Below are 14,321 nucleotides of genomic sequence, written 5' to 3' on the forward strand. Positions count from 1 at the left end.
CATACACAGAAAATGAGAATCAACGGACAACTTACATAACTGTTCTTTCGCTTCGTAGACGCCTTCGGCCTCTCTTGGCATGCTGACTCCAACAGCATTTCTGGCTGCAACTCTAAATTTATATTTCTTTCCTTCCTTTAGGCCAGTAACAATAAGGCTGAGGTCTTTGACCACTGAGTACTCTGTCCAGCGATCGGCAGGTTGGTCTTCTTCTCTGTAACTAATGATATAGCCATCGATTTTAGCGCCTCCATCACGCAACGGAGGTAACCAGGCCAGTGTAGCACTGTTCTTTGTCATTTCGGTCACCTCCAGTTTTCTTGGAGGATCTGGCTCACCTAGAAGAAAAACAGAATTTAGAAAATTAGGTACCTTTAAAATCCCCTTTGCTAATGCATAATGCATATGTAAGAGTTTCAGTATGATCTTTGCACCAAGTATATGGGATTAAGTTTAGTTCAACATGTTGAAAACGAAGTATAAGATGAAGAAACTAATGTAAGTTTTGTCTGAGAGAGATATTCACTGTACTCTTGGGGTTTCAGGTTTCACAAATCAAGTCCTTTCTGATGGATTATAATCATACTGATCTCATGACCTTAGTAAACTAGAGGGCTGCAATCAAAGGGGAGAAGAAAGGAGATTGCTTACTGAGAGGATCTGATGCAAGCACAGGTTTGGGGATGTCTGTTGGGACACCAGGGCCATATTCATTGACAGCGGTTACTCTGAAGAAATACTCGTTCCCAGGGACAAGGTTGGTTACATTGAAGCTTGTTTTCTTCACTTCAGGGGTAACTGTTGACCATGTTTTTCTTTCTGCCTCACGTTTCTCCACAATATAATGTGTCACTTGGCTTCCACCATCATTTTCAGGAGGTGCCCAGGACACGTGGCATGATGTTTTAGTGACATCTGAAACTTTTAAATCAGCCACAGGTCCAGGAGTATCTGTAAAGATCCACAGACTCAGAACACATGTCCCATAAGCATTCTTATTAACTTATTTGCTTTTGAAGCAGGAAAAAAAAAAGCAGTTGGATAACGCACCTAGTACTTTGACATTCACAAAAACAGCCTTTTCTCCTGCTGGGTTCACAAGGGTCAGGGAGTATTTTCCAGAGTCATCACGGGTAGAGTTGGGGATGACAAGGAAGGCCATAGTGTCAACTAGATCGACTTGTCCTTTTCTGACCACATTATCAATGCCCACTTTGCGCCATGTGACTTTGGGGGCAGGTCGTCCTCTCACTATTGCGAATAGTCGAATAGGGCAGCCAGCTCTCACTATGACCAGTTTTCTCATGCTGGCATCCAAGTCAATCTCTGGAGGCTCTGCAAATGACACAAAAGACATCAGCCGACTCTTGAGACACGAGGAAGCCCATGACCATGAGAGTGAATGCAGAAGACTATCTACCACCACAAAAGGGCCTCACCTAGGATTTCTTTAGGTTTGATGGCTTCCTTTAGCTCTGCAGGGCGCCCAATGCCAACTTGATTCTGGGCACACACCCTGAACTCATACTCCTGGTTCTCATCCAAGCTGGTGACTGTGAATTCCATGCGAATAAGTTGAGCTGCAGCGTTGCACCTTTTCCAGCCTTCGTCGGGTGATGCGTCTGCTATTTTGGGTCTCATCTCTACAACATAGCCAATTATTGGTGCACCACCATCATAGACTGGTTTTCCCCATGCGAGAGTTATGGAACTTTTGGTTGTATCAACCACTTTGAAATTGGTTGGTGGCCCAGGTGGTTCTGAAAATAAATGCACATGCAATTACTTATATGCACAGGTAGGTCAGAGGTCAACCTCGAGTGTCTTGTATTGCTCTCTACCTTATTTTTGAAACAGGATCTCTCAATGAAACTATTGCTTCCCATTTGGCTAGACTGGATGGCCAGTAAACTCCAGGAATCCACCCATCTCTGCATCCCTCTCAGCACTGAGGTTATAGATATGTACATGGCTTTGTACATGGGTGCTGGTGATCTGAACTTAGGCCTCAAGCTTATGTGATGGGTGCTTTACCCACTAACTCATCTACCCAGTCTCATGATATTTTAATGTCTAATTTTATAGTTAATGTTCAAATAAGCTCCAAAGAAGGTCATTCTAGTTTCTCAACTCCCAAGACTTCTTTGTTTTTCTTTTTAAAAATTAGGATATGCCAGAGCATATTTTTTTAGTGATATGATAAAAGGTCTATTTGTAGAAATATTAGCTAAAATGCAACTTACAAAATATGGAACAAACTTTCGACAGATACTTCTACACACCATTTTAAGAATTGGTTTAATGGTGTTGGAGAGATGGCTCAGTGGTTAAGAGTGCTGACTGCTCTTCCAATCCTGAGTTCAATTCCCAGCCACCACATGGTGGCTCACAACCATCTATAATGAGATTTGGTGCTCTCTTCGGGTATGTCTGAAGACAACTACAGTATACTCATATATACATAAATAAAGCTCTTTTAAAAAAAGAATTGGTTTAATATCAGAAAAAGTAGGACCATCTTACCTATGGGATCTTTTGCCACCACTGGTCTTGATGGTAAGCTTGGTTCTCCAATGCCAACTTCATTTTCTGCTTTGACACGGAACTGGTACTCGTGCCCTGGGAGGAGATTCTGTACTTTCAAGCGTCGCTCAGGGATGGCACTCTTGTTAACAGGGACCCAGCGGACTGCATGCTTTTCTTTTTTCTCTAAATAGTATCCTGTGATAGACTTCCCACCATCATATTCAGGGGCGTTCCAAACCACGGTCATCTCTTCTTTGCTTACTTTAGTGACTTCTGGTGGATCAGGGCGACCAGGTCTGTCATACTTGGTTTTTGCAATGACTGGTTTACTTTCTGTTGGAGGCCCTGTGCCTATTTTGTTTTCTGCACGAACTCTGAAAATATATTCATTTCCTTCTATGAGACGAGTCACTGTAGCACTGGGTGTTAAGACATTAGCGGAATAGGTAGACCATACCATTCTCTTGCTCTCACATTTTTCTAGGATATAATTTTGGATTTCACAGCCGCCATCATCTTCTGGTGGATCCCAGCGGATAGTACACCTGTCACTGGACACATCAGTGATTTTCAGGTTTCTTACAGGACCAGGTTTATCTAAAACATTGACAGTCGCATAGGCCACAAAACTGCCAGCTGGGTTAGTTGCTGTGATTACATATTTACCGCCATCGCTTCGCTTGGCTTTGGTAAGAGAGAATTTCGATGATTCAGAACTGGTATCAATCTTGACCCTTGGTGATCTTGTTAAATCTGTAGCATCTTTGTCTTTGGTCCAGGCAACCTCTGGGAATGGTTTGCCTCTCACACCTGCCTCGAGTCTAATGGTGTCCCCTGCTTTGACAGTTAGCACCCCACTTAATTTTAGGTCAAGTACTGGCTTCTGTAAATCTTCCTTCACAACAACTTCCTCTGTCCTCACCCAATCACTTTCTCCACCTTCATTCTTAGTTTGTACTCTGAACTCATAAATCTGGTTTTCAACACACTTGTCAACCATGTAGTGGGTTTCCTTAATGCTTCCTTTGTGCACTCTTTCCCAGTCTGCAGAGCCCTTCAGTCTCCTCTCAACATGATATGATAGATTTGGGCTACCACCATCATAATCAGGCCGTCGCCACTTTAGATAGACAAAGGTCTTTCCTTTATCTGCAATATGAAGGTTTTCAGGCTCCCCTGGCCTGTCAATAGGATTGATGGCCAAAATTGGAGTCTTTGTTTCAATGGTTGGCCCAACACCTACTTTATTCTCTGCACAAACACGGAAATAGTATTCATTATTGGCTAACAGGTTGGCCTTGACCAGTCTCTTGGTGACATCTGAGGCAACGATTGACCAGCCTTTCTGATTCGGTTTACGATATTCCACTATGAAATTTGTAATTTCTGAGCCACCATTATCTAGTGGGTTTTCCCAAGAAATGGTGCAGTTTTCCTTGGTTACGTTGCTAACCTTCAGATTCTGGCAAGGCCCAGGTCTGTCAAGGACATTAACAATGGCTGACCCTTGGGCATGCCCACTGCTGTTCTTAGCAGAGATGATATACTTGCCGTGGTCAGCTCTGACAGCTTCTTTAATTTGTAGCTCAACTCGAGGCAGATCATGAATTAGGTCAACCCGCTTGTCTTTGACCAGTACTTTTCCTTCCTTGGACCAAGTTATGTCTGGCTCAGGTCTGCCTTTGACTCGGGCAAGAATGCGGATAGTTTGACCCACCCGGACGGTAATGACATCACGGCATGTAACGTCAAGTTCTACTTCCGGGGGATGAAGGATGTCTTTTGCAATCACAGATTCTGCGAGCTCTCTTGGCTCTCCCTCACCCACAATATTAGCTGCTCTAATGCGAAATCTGTATTCATTTCCTTCAATCAGTCCGGGGACCCGGAAGGCACATTGCCTGATGAGTTCGTCTTTATTAATCCTATCCCACTGCGCCGTGCCAGGTTTCTGATACTCTACTACATATCCCAGAATGGGGCTGCCACCATCACTGAGGGGCTTTGTCCACACCAAGTCAGCAGATTCTTTGCTCTTGTCTTTCAGCTTAGGATTTATAGGTGGCCCTGGTGGTTTGATGGGCCGGCAAGCTTTGATTGGGTCAGAACTGGGTGATGGATTGCTTAAACCTGCAAGATTTTCAGCAAAAACTCTAAACTCGTATGTATTTCCCTCATAGAGTCCAGTCACTCTGAACTTCAGGTCAGCAATAGGCGTTTTGTTGACCCTCACCCATTTGCCGGTTATTTCTCGGCGCTCTACATAATAGCCAGTTATTGGACTGCCACCATCAGATTTTGGCAGTGTCCAAGACACCGTTGCAGCATTCTCAGTAATGTCAGTTACCACTGGTTTACCAGGAGGAGATGGAGGACTGAACTTGTGCTTAGCAACAGTAGGTATGGAGTCAAGGGGAGGACCGACACCCATCTTGTTTTCTGCTTTGACTCTGAAAACGTATTCACAGCCTTTTTGGAGATGTGGGACCTTCAGCTTCAGCTTACTGCTTCCTGCAGAGACGACACCCCATGTACCTTTCCTTGTATCTTGTTTCTCAACAATGTAATTTATCACTGGGCTCCCTCCATCATCCTTAGGTGGTTGCCATGAGATAGTCATGTATTCAGGCGTGACATCCAGGATATTAATAGGACCTGTTGGTGGACCGGGTACATCAAGAACAGTAAGATGGACAGCTACTGTTTTGGTACCCGCTGCATTGGAAACTGTGAGTTGGTATTCCCCAGTATCCTTCCTTAAACAATTCTTAATGGTCAGCACGGATGAGAAGCTGTCAGTCTCAACTGTGTAGTGGTCGTCTGTTTTAATCTCAGTCCCATCAGTTGTCCATTTTGCAGTAGGAACAGGTACACCTCTTATGATGGCAGGGAATCTAACTGTGGTACCAGCCTTCACCACAAGCCCTTCAATTAACTTCACATCTAATTCTACAGATGGAGGCACTGGGGGGGAAAACAAAAGAGAGACAAGGCCATTAGATTTGAACTTTCACAGTATGAATAATTTAAAGAAGATATAAAGGTGCCAATCCAAAAGTCACCTAGTTTCTCTTGACATTCTATTGGGATAGTTGTATCAGGAAGACCAAGACCTATGATATTTTCAGCTTTTACACGGAATCTATAGGTCTTTCCTTGTTGTAAGCCTGTAACAACACAGTCTAAATTTTTCACAGTCTTGAACTTGATCCAGTCCTTGGCACCCTCTTCTTGATATTCCACTAAGTATCCTGTGATTGGAGAACCACCATCACGATCTGGCTTATTCCAAACGAGAGAGACTTCAGTCTTGTCGACATCTACATGGTGCAGGTCCTTGGGTGGCCCTGGGGGATCTTTGAAAGAAAATCTATGATGAGTAAGCAATACTCCCAAATCTAACCAAATAATAATTCACTATTCAGAGAGATAACTCACGGAGAGGATCCAGAGCCTTGATGGGCTTAGGTGTTTCAACAAAAGGACCACGTCCGTATTGGTTCTCAGCAGCTACTCGGAAGAGGTACTGATTGCCCTCAGTCAGATGTTTAGCCATATGGCTCTTCTTCTTCGACGTGGTGGAAAGAGGGGACCACTGGGCAGTGGCAACATCTTTCCTCTCAACCACATAATTGGTTACAACAGAACCACCGTCGTCCAGTGGTTCCTTCCAAGTCAGGTAACAAGAATCTTTCCTAATTTCACTGACTTCCAGATCTCTAGGTGGCCCAGGTTTATCTGAAAAGTATTAAATGATAGATAAGTGAAAAGAAAAAAATATGTATTTGAGTTTTTTAGCAGTACAAATATTAAAATGCGTACCTAAGACCAATACTTTGACTGAGACTGTCTTTGTACCCGCTGGATTCTCCACAGTTAGGGAATAAATACCACCATCTTCGTGGGCAGCATTACGGATTTCAAGCTTGCTCCCAACTGGAGTAACATCAATTTGGGCTTTTGTTGGAGCCTCTCTGTCTTCTTTTTTCCAGGTTACTTTGGGGAATGGCACGCCTTTGATGATGGCACTAAGTCTTAGGGTGTCACCAACTCTAATGTGTTGTTCTCTTGCCATGTTAGCATCAAGTATAAGCTCAGGAGGTTCTAAAATGAAGAGAATGCCTTCAGGTTGGATTCTTTAATACATACTATAATTATAGTACTGCATGTACAGTGGACACCTATTTTTTCACAATTGCAGATCTCAACATCTCACTTACCAAGTCGGTCCTTTACTAGAACTGGTTCAGGAACGTGGGCTGGGTCCGATTCACCAGCCTCGTTGACTGCCAGTACTCGGAACTTGTAGCTCTGACCATCCCTGAGGCCAGTGACTTTATATTTAGTTTCAGGGCATGATTCAGGAGTGTGATTGGCTCGTCTCCACTCTTCATCCCCAACTTTCTGGTACTCCACGATATATCCCAGGATCTTGCTACCACCGTCGTGACGTGGTGGCTGCCAAGTTAGCTCAACTGAATTACATGTTGTATCTATTGCCTCAGGATTAATAGGTGGACTTGGTTTAGCTACATAATAAAAGAAAAAAATTAAAGAAATTAAAATAGCGCAGAGAAAAGTTAGAGAGTATGAAAACCGAATGCGTGTTTTAATACTGTACCAATTGGGTCTCTAGCAAAGACTGGTTTGGATGGTGGACTTGGATCTCCAATACCAATTTCATTCTCTGCAGAAACACGGAATTCATACTGGCATCCTTCTAGAAGATCAGGAACCCTGTACTTAGTGTATGGATGAATAGGCTCTTTGGTAACTCGAACCCATCTTTTAGACATAGTTTCCCTCTTTTCCAGGATGTAGTTTGTGATGGGCTTTCCTCCGTCATTTGGCTTGTTCCAGGTTACTAATGCCGAGTCTTTGGTGACCTCTGTGACAACTGGCTGCTCAGGTGCATCAGGAACTCCTGTAACAGATGTTAGCCAAATGTGTTAAAAGCTTAAACGTTCCTGTTCCCTGTGTCAAGCATTGGGTCATCCCCCCACCATATTACATACTGAATCGATCTTTGGCTTTCATTGAATCAGACACCAGAGGGTCACTTATTCCATATAGATTTTCTGCATGAATCCGGAAGATGTAATCTTTTCCTTCAAGCAGTTTAGGGACCTTGCATGTAGTTTTGGCACTGGCAGATGTCACAGGCATCCAGATGTCTTTACCGAGCTCCTTCTTCTCAATAATATAATTGGTAATTTCACTTCCTCCATCATCTAGAGGTGGCTTCCAAGAAATAACCATGTATTCTTTGGTCACCTCATCAAAAATGACAGGTCCTACTGGTGGTCCAGGACGATCTGAAGGGAAAAAAATAGCATAAAATGTCCTCATCACTTCTACTTCTAAAAGGACAAAGGGGTCTATTTTTCTTGATGTATAGAACTTACCAACAACATTGACTTGACAGAAACCTTTCCTGGAGCCTGTACTGTTCTCCACAACTACACAGTATTTCCCAGAATCTGAGCGTTTGGCCTTTGTCTTCTCAAGAGCAAGTGTTGTGGGAGTGGTCTTTATGTGAGTACGATCATCTTCCAGTACATCGGCTTCATCTTTGAACCAATCAACCTTAGGCTTTGGTTTGCCTGAGTATCGGCCAGTGAGGGCGAAAGATTCACCAACTCGGACGGTAAGCTTATCTCTGAAGTCGAGGTCAAGTGTAGGTGGAGCTAAAATTTAGAATTACAGACAAGAGTCATTTTTGCTGTCCTGCCATAAGGCTATAGATATGGAAGTTTTCAAAGTATAAACTATAGCACACACATACCCAGTTCATCCTTGCAAGTGATTGGCTTGGTGCAAAATGATGGCTTGCCTTGTCCAACGATATTGACGGCACTGACGCGGTACTCATATGTGTCGCCTTCTTTTAAGCCTTTCACAGTGTATTTCCTGCTAAGCAGGTTGTCATTTGTAACTTTGTGGAACTTCTCAGTACCAATGAGGCGGCTTTCTAGGACATAGTTTATAATTTCTGACCCGCCATCATACTTGGGAGGGTTCCAAGTCAAAGACACAGTATTTTTAGTGACTTCTTTGACTTCCAGGTCCTCAGGTCTCTCTGGCACAGCTGTAAATATTATTACAATGAAAGGAAGAGTGTCACCGTGAGAACGTAGAAGAGTGGCAGATGAATCTTTTCCTGGGCATTATTTTTAAAAGTGAAACCATTTGCTTCAATGAATCTCGAAACTGTTCTTGCCATATTACTATTAGAGTGAGATCAGATTCTAAGGCACCAGTGTTCTCAGCTGATAGATGAGGACATGGGGCCTCATTTGGATTAAATAACAAAAGATCTTAAGAGTCAGCAGTTTGCCAGTTAGAAAGATGATGCAGTTTTTACTTAGATCACTGAATGGGAAACTTCCAAAACAACAATGACAGGGAATTGATACAGGGAAGGAATTTGCTGACTCGGAAGGCTTTGCTGCCATTTTTTTTTTTTTATCACAGATACAAATACAATGACATCAGATATTTAACAGTTGTCTTAGTGCTTGACAAAAGAGTAACATCTGTGGCACACATACACACACGTGCACACATGTTCTCAAGCACACATTCATGTGCACACCATAGTGTTGTAGTCAACGAATAACGGGTTAATCATATTTGTTATCAATTTTACTTACTTATTGGGTCTCTAATGACAAGTGCATTTGGTGTCTCAACAAATGGGCCCATGCCAATGCTATTCTCAGCTGCAATTCGGAAAAAGTAGGATTTCCCTTGAATAAGGCCCTGAACAGTAGCATTTTGTCGAGTGACTGTGTATGTCACAGGGGTCCATGCCCTGCGGTCAGCTTCCCGCTTCTGAATGACATAATTGGTGATTGGAGAGCCACCATCATCTTCTGGAGAGAACCATGTCAGTTTGCAGGAGTCATTGGTTAGGTTGTCAGAGAGGAATGGTACTCCAACAGGTCCTGGGACATCTGGGAACAAGAGGAAAACATGTTAAGGCATTTGTCTCCCATGCTCAATAGACATGTTACCCTGCTAAAAAGTGAAGACAAAATGGGATACTGAAGAAAATATGGTTTTTGTGCTTGTTAATGAAGTTTGTTTTATCTTACATAACTACATCTATCTGTATTTCTACAATTTATATTATCTATGTCTCTCTGACTCCTGCTTCATCTATCTAATCAATCTTATCTATCTATCTGTCCATCCATCTGTCTGTCTGTCAGCCTGCCTGCCTGACTGCCTGCCTGTTTGTCTGTCTTAGCTCAGGCTCTCACTTCATTGCCTATTCTGGCCTTGATCTCACAGTTCTCTTTCCTCAGCTTCTCAAATAGTTGGGATTAGAGCACAGTCATATTTTAAAATGAAGTAGCTTTGTGCTATCATGTTTCAATAAAAAGCAGAGAGTATAAACTTTTTAAAGAAGGAAAATTTGTGAGACATGAGGGAAGAGCTATAAGATTGAGGTAGACAGTGGTTTGATCTCTCTCAATTTTTCAAAAGGGAAAACAGGGAGAGGTGGTTTTATGAGTGACCAGTTAGTTGATGGGTACAGAAGGCCTTGATTTTCAGAGGTTGGGATTTTAATATGGAAACATACCTGTTATCCAATTAGAGTAATAGTTGTTGATGGGTACAGAAGGCCTTGATTTTTAGAGGTTGGGATTTTAATATAGAAACATACCAGTTATCCAATTAAAGTAATAGTTGTTGATGAGTAAAAGGGCTTAGAAACTTGAAACCTAAAAGCTTTTAGAGTTACCAATGCATGAAATATCCATCTTTTATTCTATTATTCTATTAAAATAATGGCTGTTTGGAGTGTGGCTCTACAGAGTTACAAGTGCTAAGTGGGACAGTGTCACTTTCTAGGCAAACAGGGATTAAGGCAGACAAAACACACATAGGAAGCTGGTAGAATTGAACTTTATCCTCGGTGATGAACACTGCAATACTGATAATCACACACACTGACTCCCTGTGAGAAGTTTTTACACTGTTAAAATTCTATCCTTATTTATTAATTATTTTGTGACATAAAAATGATTACTGCTGGTGAAACTTTGAATAGTCATAAACATTTTCAGGAAAGGTGCTTTTATAATGACCATGTAATCATATAGGAGGGCCTTAAGGTGGAATGTCTTGTCAAAAAATGTAGCATACAAAACTTCATATAGGGGAATGGCAGTTTCAGAGGATCTGACACCCTCTTCTATCCTCCTTGAGTGCTTCACACAATGGAACACATACATATATGGAGGAAAAACATGATACAGACTAAAAGGATATTAAAACAAAATAAACTTTCATGTGTAGTAGGAGCATAGCAATGTGGAATATGTATAGGATAAAAAATATAGGAAGGAACACTTAAAGAATTCTAAAATGAACAGCAAATTATGTTTCTTATTTTCTAAACATTTATAACATAGTCTTATTGCAACATAGCACTGTTGTAGATATAGTTAAAATTAAATTAAATTAAAAATAAAAATAAAATTAAAATTAAGAAGCTGCATTTCTAGGTATGGTAGTTCATGCCTTGAATCCTAACCCTCAGGAGGCAGAGGCAGCTGGATCTTGATGAGTTTGAGACCAGCCTGGCCCACAGTGAGTTCTAGGCTAGCCAAAGCTGCACAGTGAGACTCGTATCTTGAAAAAAAAAAGTAAGATAAAATAAAAGAAAATGTTGCATAGAAAAATGGAAAATATTTACCTAGTACATCAACAATAATTGTCTTCTTTCTTTCTCCGCCTTCATTTTTGGCAAGAAGAGAGTAGACGCCTTGGTGGCTCCTCTGGCAGTTCTTGATGACCATGGACGAGCTAATTGCTGTGGTCTCAATGGCGGCCTCTTGAGGCAAGGCTCTTTCATTCATGCTCCAGGTGACAGTGGGAGGTGGCTTCCCAGATACATAGGCAATGATTCGGATCACCCCTCCGGCGTGGACCACTATTCTGTCTCTGACACTGGCATCAAGCTGAAGGTCAGGCGACACTGGGAAACAATTAGAAACAGCAAATGTCACTTCCATATTTCAATATATAGCAAAATTATCAATAAATTAGCAGAAGTATTGGTAATTACCAATTCTGTCCTTCATTTCAATAACGTCCGTGACTTCTCCAGGTTCTCCAACACCAGCAACATTGACTGCTCTCACGCGGAATTTGTAGAAGGCTCCTTCTTTTAATCCAGTAACAACCAGTTTTGTCCCCCTCACTTCTTTATCTTTACCCTGGGGGAAAGTAACAAATATTTTATAATTAGAGGCTTTCTAATATAAACCTGCATACTATATCAAATATAGAATCTCGCTGCTTAAATCATTCTCTCAAGTATAATCATACCTACCTACTCTTCTCAGGCATTAGGGACCAGATATTATAGACAATGAGGGAATGACTGGTCAGAAAATTGTGTTTAAAAAATAGTGTCATATGATAAAAAATACTCTTCATTTATTCATCTTTCCAGGAGTCATAACCAAAAGATATGTGAATGACATGAAAACTTTTGATTGTTCAGGTTTTAATTGATCCATCACAGCTGTATCTACTCACTGTATAATAACCCATTACATATAAAAAGCTGCCAATAAGCATTTTCATCTCCTTGAATATTTGCCATTTCTACCTGTTGGGAGATTTCAAACCCTTCCAGTTTTTTAAAAAATAAAACATATGAATTCTTGTGAACTATAGCCATCATAGCATGCTACTGAGTGCTGGAACTTATTCTTTCTAAGTATTTTAGTACCCAATATAGGATCTTCTTTGCACTTCTGCTTCTGACCTGATTAGTTTGACATCATGTTATTTTCCTAGTTTTTAATTTAAAACATAGGCAGAAACAAATGGGTGTGAGAATAACTACTTAAACCACATTCACAGTACATTTCTTTATTGAAATGCTTTAGCTACCTTTTCCCATTCTTCTTTTCCTTCTTCCTTATACTCAACAATGTAGCCAGTGATTTTGGATCCACCATCTTTTAGTGGAGGAGACCATTCTAAGTCCACAGATGATTTTGTCCAGTCTGTCACTTTGGGGAATGGAGGACCAGGGGGAGCTGGAAAGAACCATTATACATCAATATTTAATTTCCATGGGACTTTTGGAAACAGTTTTTTGTTTTTGTTTTAAAAGAATTGTTTAAAGTCTTACCAACTGGATCTCTAGCAGTCACTGGATCTGAGGGAAGACTTGCTGGACCCACACCAGCGGCATTGATTGCATATACCCGGAACTGATAGTCTGATCCTTCAATAAGACCAGTCACTTTGTAAGAAACACCCAGAGTCATGGCTTTGATGGGATCTCGGTTAACTCTCTTCCATCTCTTTGAAGTGGTGTCTTTCATTTCTAACCAGTACCCTGTCACAGGAGAGCCTCCATCATATTCCGGCTCTTCCCAGTTGACAGTCATGGAGTTGCGAGTGACGCTGCTCACTGTTGGTTTATCTGGAGCTCCAGGGACAGCTGTGAGGAAAATGTATTAATTAGCAAGCAGTTATTAAAACCAAAAACAAACATAAAGAGGAAGACATCACTTGAGAAAATGGCATCCTACTCACAGAAGAGGTTCCGTGCTGTCTCAGGTTCACTGTCAAGTGGCTCTCCAATGCCGTACTTATTCTGGGCCATGATTCGGAAGACGTATTCATGGCCTTCTAGCAATTTGGGAATTGTGTACATGCACTCTTTAGGTTCACTGGAGACACGTACCCATGTCTTTCTGTTGGCTTCTCTTTTCTCAATGACATAGTTTGTAATCTTAGACCCACCGTCATCTTTAGGTGGAAGCCAAGATAATGTCATCTGATCCGCTGAAATAGATTCAAACTTTATGGGTCCCACAGGGGGGCCAGGACGGCCTACAAAAAAAAAATTGAAAAAAAATTTTGTTAGTTGAATGATTTTAAAGCCAAATTTTATTTATGATTAACAAAACCATGTTTTAACCAAACAGTACAATCATTACCAAGGACATTGAGTCTCATCTCCTTTGATGCTGTCCCCAGGTTGTTTACGGCTGTGATAGAATATAAGCCAGTGTCACTCCGGCGAGACTGAGGAATGACTAAAGTGCAAGTGTCATCCACCACCTGTTTGTTGACATGGGTGTCATAGACAACAGGCTCTTTGCTGTCCGGTTTCTTTGGAGGAGCCTTGAACCAGGTGAGAGTTGGGAACGGCACACCTTTGATTTTGGCCACAATGTTAACATCAGTTCCTTCTTCAACTTCCATGAATTCTTTTAGCTCAATGGCTGGTGGGCCTAGATTATTGACAACAAGAACAAATGTTAACATAAGGAGTAAAATGCACTAAAGAACAGACTGTGAAATTCACTGTGGTTTGAGGCCTGTTTGGGTCGACTGTAGTTACACTTCATTGTCCAAGCTGTTAGAAAGCCTGGGTCCCTCTTTAGCCCAGTTATACTCAACAGTTACATGTAGCTATCCTTTACTGGATCTGTGCACAGATACCTATCTGCTATTGTCTCTCCTTTAATCATGCTTTAATATACATGCGGAAATTCTGACAAAGGGCAGCAAGGAGGGAATGTCATGGCAGTTTATGCCTGTCACTTCAGTCATGTTTTTCTTTACTAATTCTTTACTAAGCATTATGAAGTCATGTCATAATGTCATAATGTCAGTGCTCATATAGAGGTTCTGATATGAATTTTTTATAAGAAATAGAATTGTTGGTAGAAGCCAAATACTTTTCTATTTTCTACAAATGTATTATAAGTGTGCAAAGGGAATTGGCACATTCACAAGACTAAATAAAATAC

The 14,321-nt window shown here is 41.4% G+C and overlaps 1 protein-coding gene across 46 annotated transcripts in view; it reads right to left on the reverse strand.

Annotated features, from left to right (window-relative positions):
* Ttn (titin) overlaps positions 1-14,321 on the reverse strand; it is a 271,446-nt gene that overhangs the window by 59,351 nt on the left and 197,774 nt on the right. For all 46 annotated transcript variants that reach the window (XM_029473164.1, XM_029473037.1, XM_029473035.1 and 43 more), the window contains 20 exons: positions 13,503-13,799; positions 13,096-13,395; positions 12,686-13,000; positions 12,442-12,590; positions 11,606-11,756; positions 11,234-11,515; positions 9,180-9,482; positions 8,312-8,614; positions 7,932-8,213; positions 7,542-7,841; positions 7,148-7,450; positions 6,747-7,055; positions 6,349-6,630; positions 5,965-6,264; positions 5,589-5,882; positions 2,524-5,490; positions 1,440-1,760; positions 1,051-1,335; positions 652-951; positions 36-338 (listed from right to left, as the gene is read on the reverse strand). In XM_029473164.1, the coding sequence (XP_029329024.1) occupies positions 36-338; positions 652-951; positions 1,051-1,335; positions 1,440-1,760; positions 2,524-5,490; positions 5,589-5,882; positions 5,965-6,264; positions 6,349-6,630; positions 6,747-7,055; positions 7,148-7,450; positions 7,542-7,841; positions 7,932-8,213; positions 8,312-8,614; positions 9,180-9,482; positions 11,234-11,515; positions 11,606-11,756; positions 12,442-12,590; positions 12,686-13,000; positions 13,096-13,395; positions 13,503-13,799 (8,346 nt within the window). The remainder of the gene's footprint in view (positions 1-35; positions 339-651; positions 952-1,050; positions 1,336-1,439; positions 1,761-2,523; positions 5,491-5,588; positions 5,883-5,964; positions 6,265-6,348; positions 6,631-6,746; positions 7,056-7,147; positions 7,451-7,541; positions 7,842-7,931; positions 8,214-8,311; positions 8,615-9,179; positions 9,483-11,233; positions 11,516-11,605; positions 11,757-12,441; positions 12,591-12,685; positions 13,001-13,095; positions 13,396-13,502; positions 13,800-14,321) is intronic.

Source organism: Mus caroli, chromosome 2 (genome assembly GCF_900094665.2).
Source record: "Mus caroli chromosome 2, CAROLI_EIJ_v1.1, whole genome shotgun sequence".
Taxonomy (NCBI): Eukaryota; Metazoa; Chordata; class Mammalia; order Rodentia; family Muridae; genus Mus; species Mus caroli.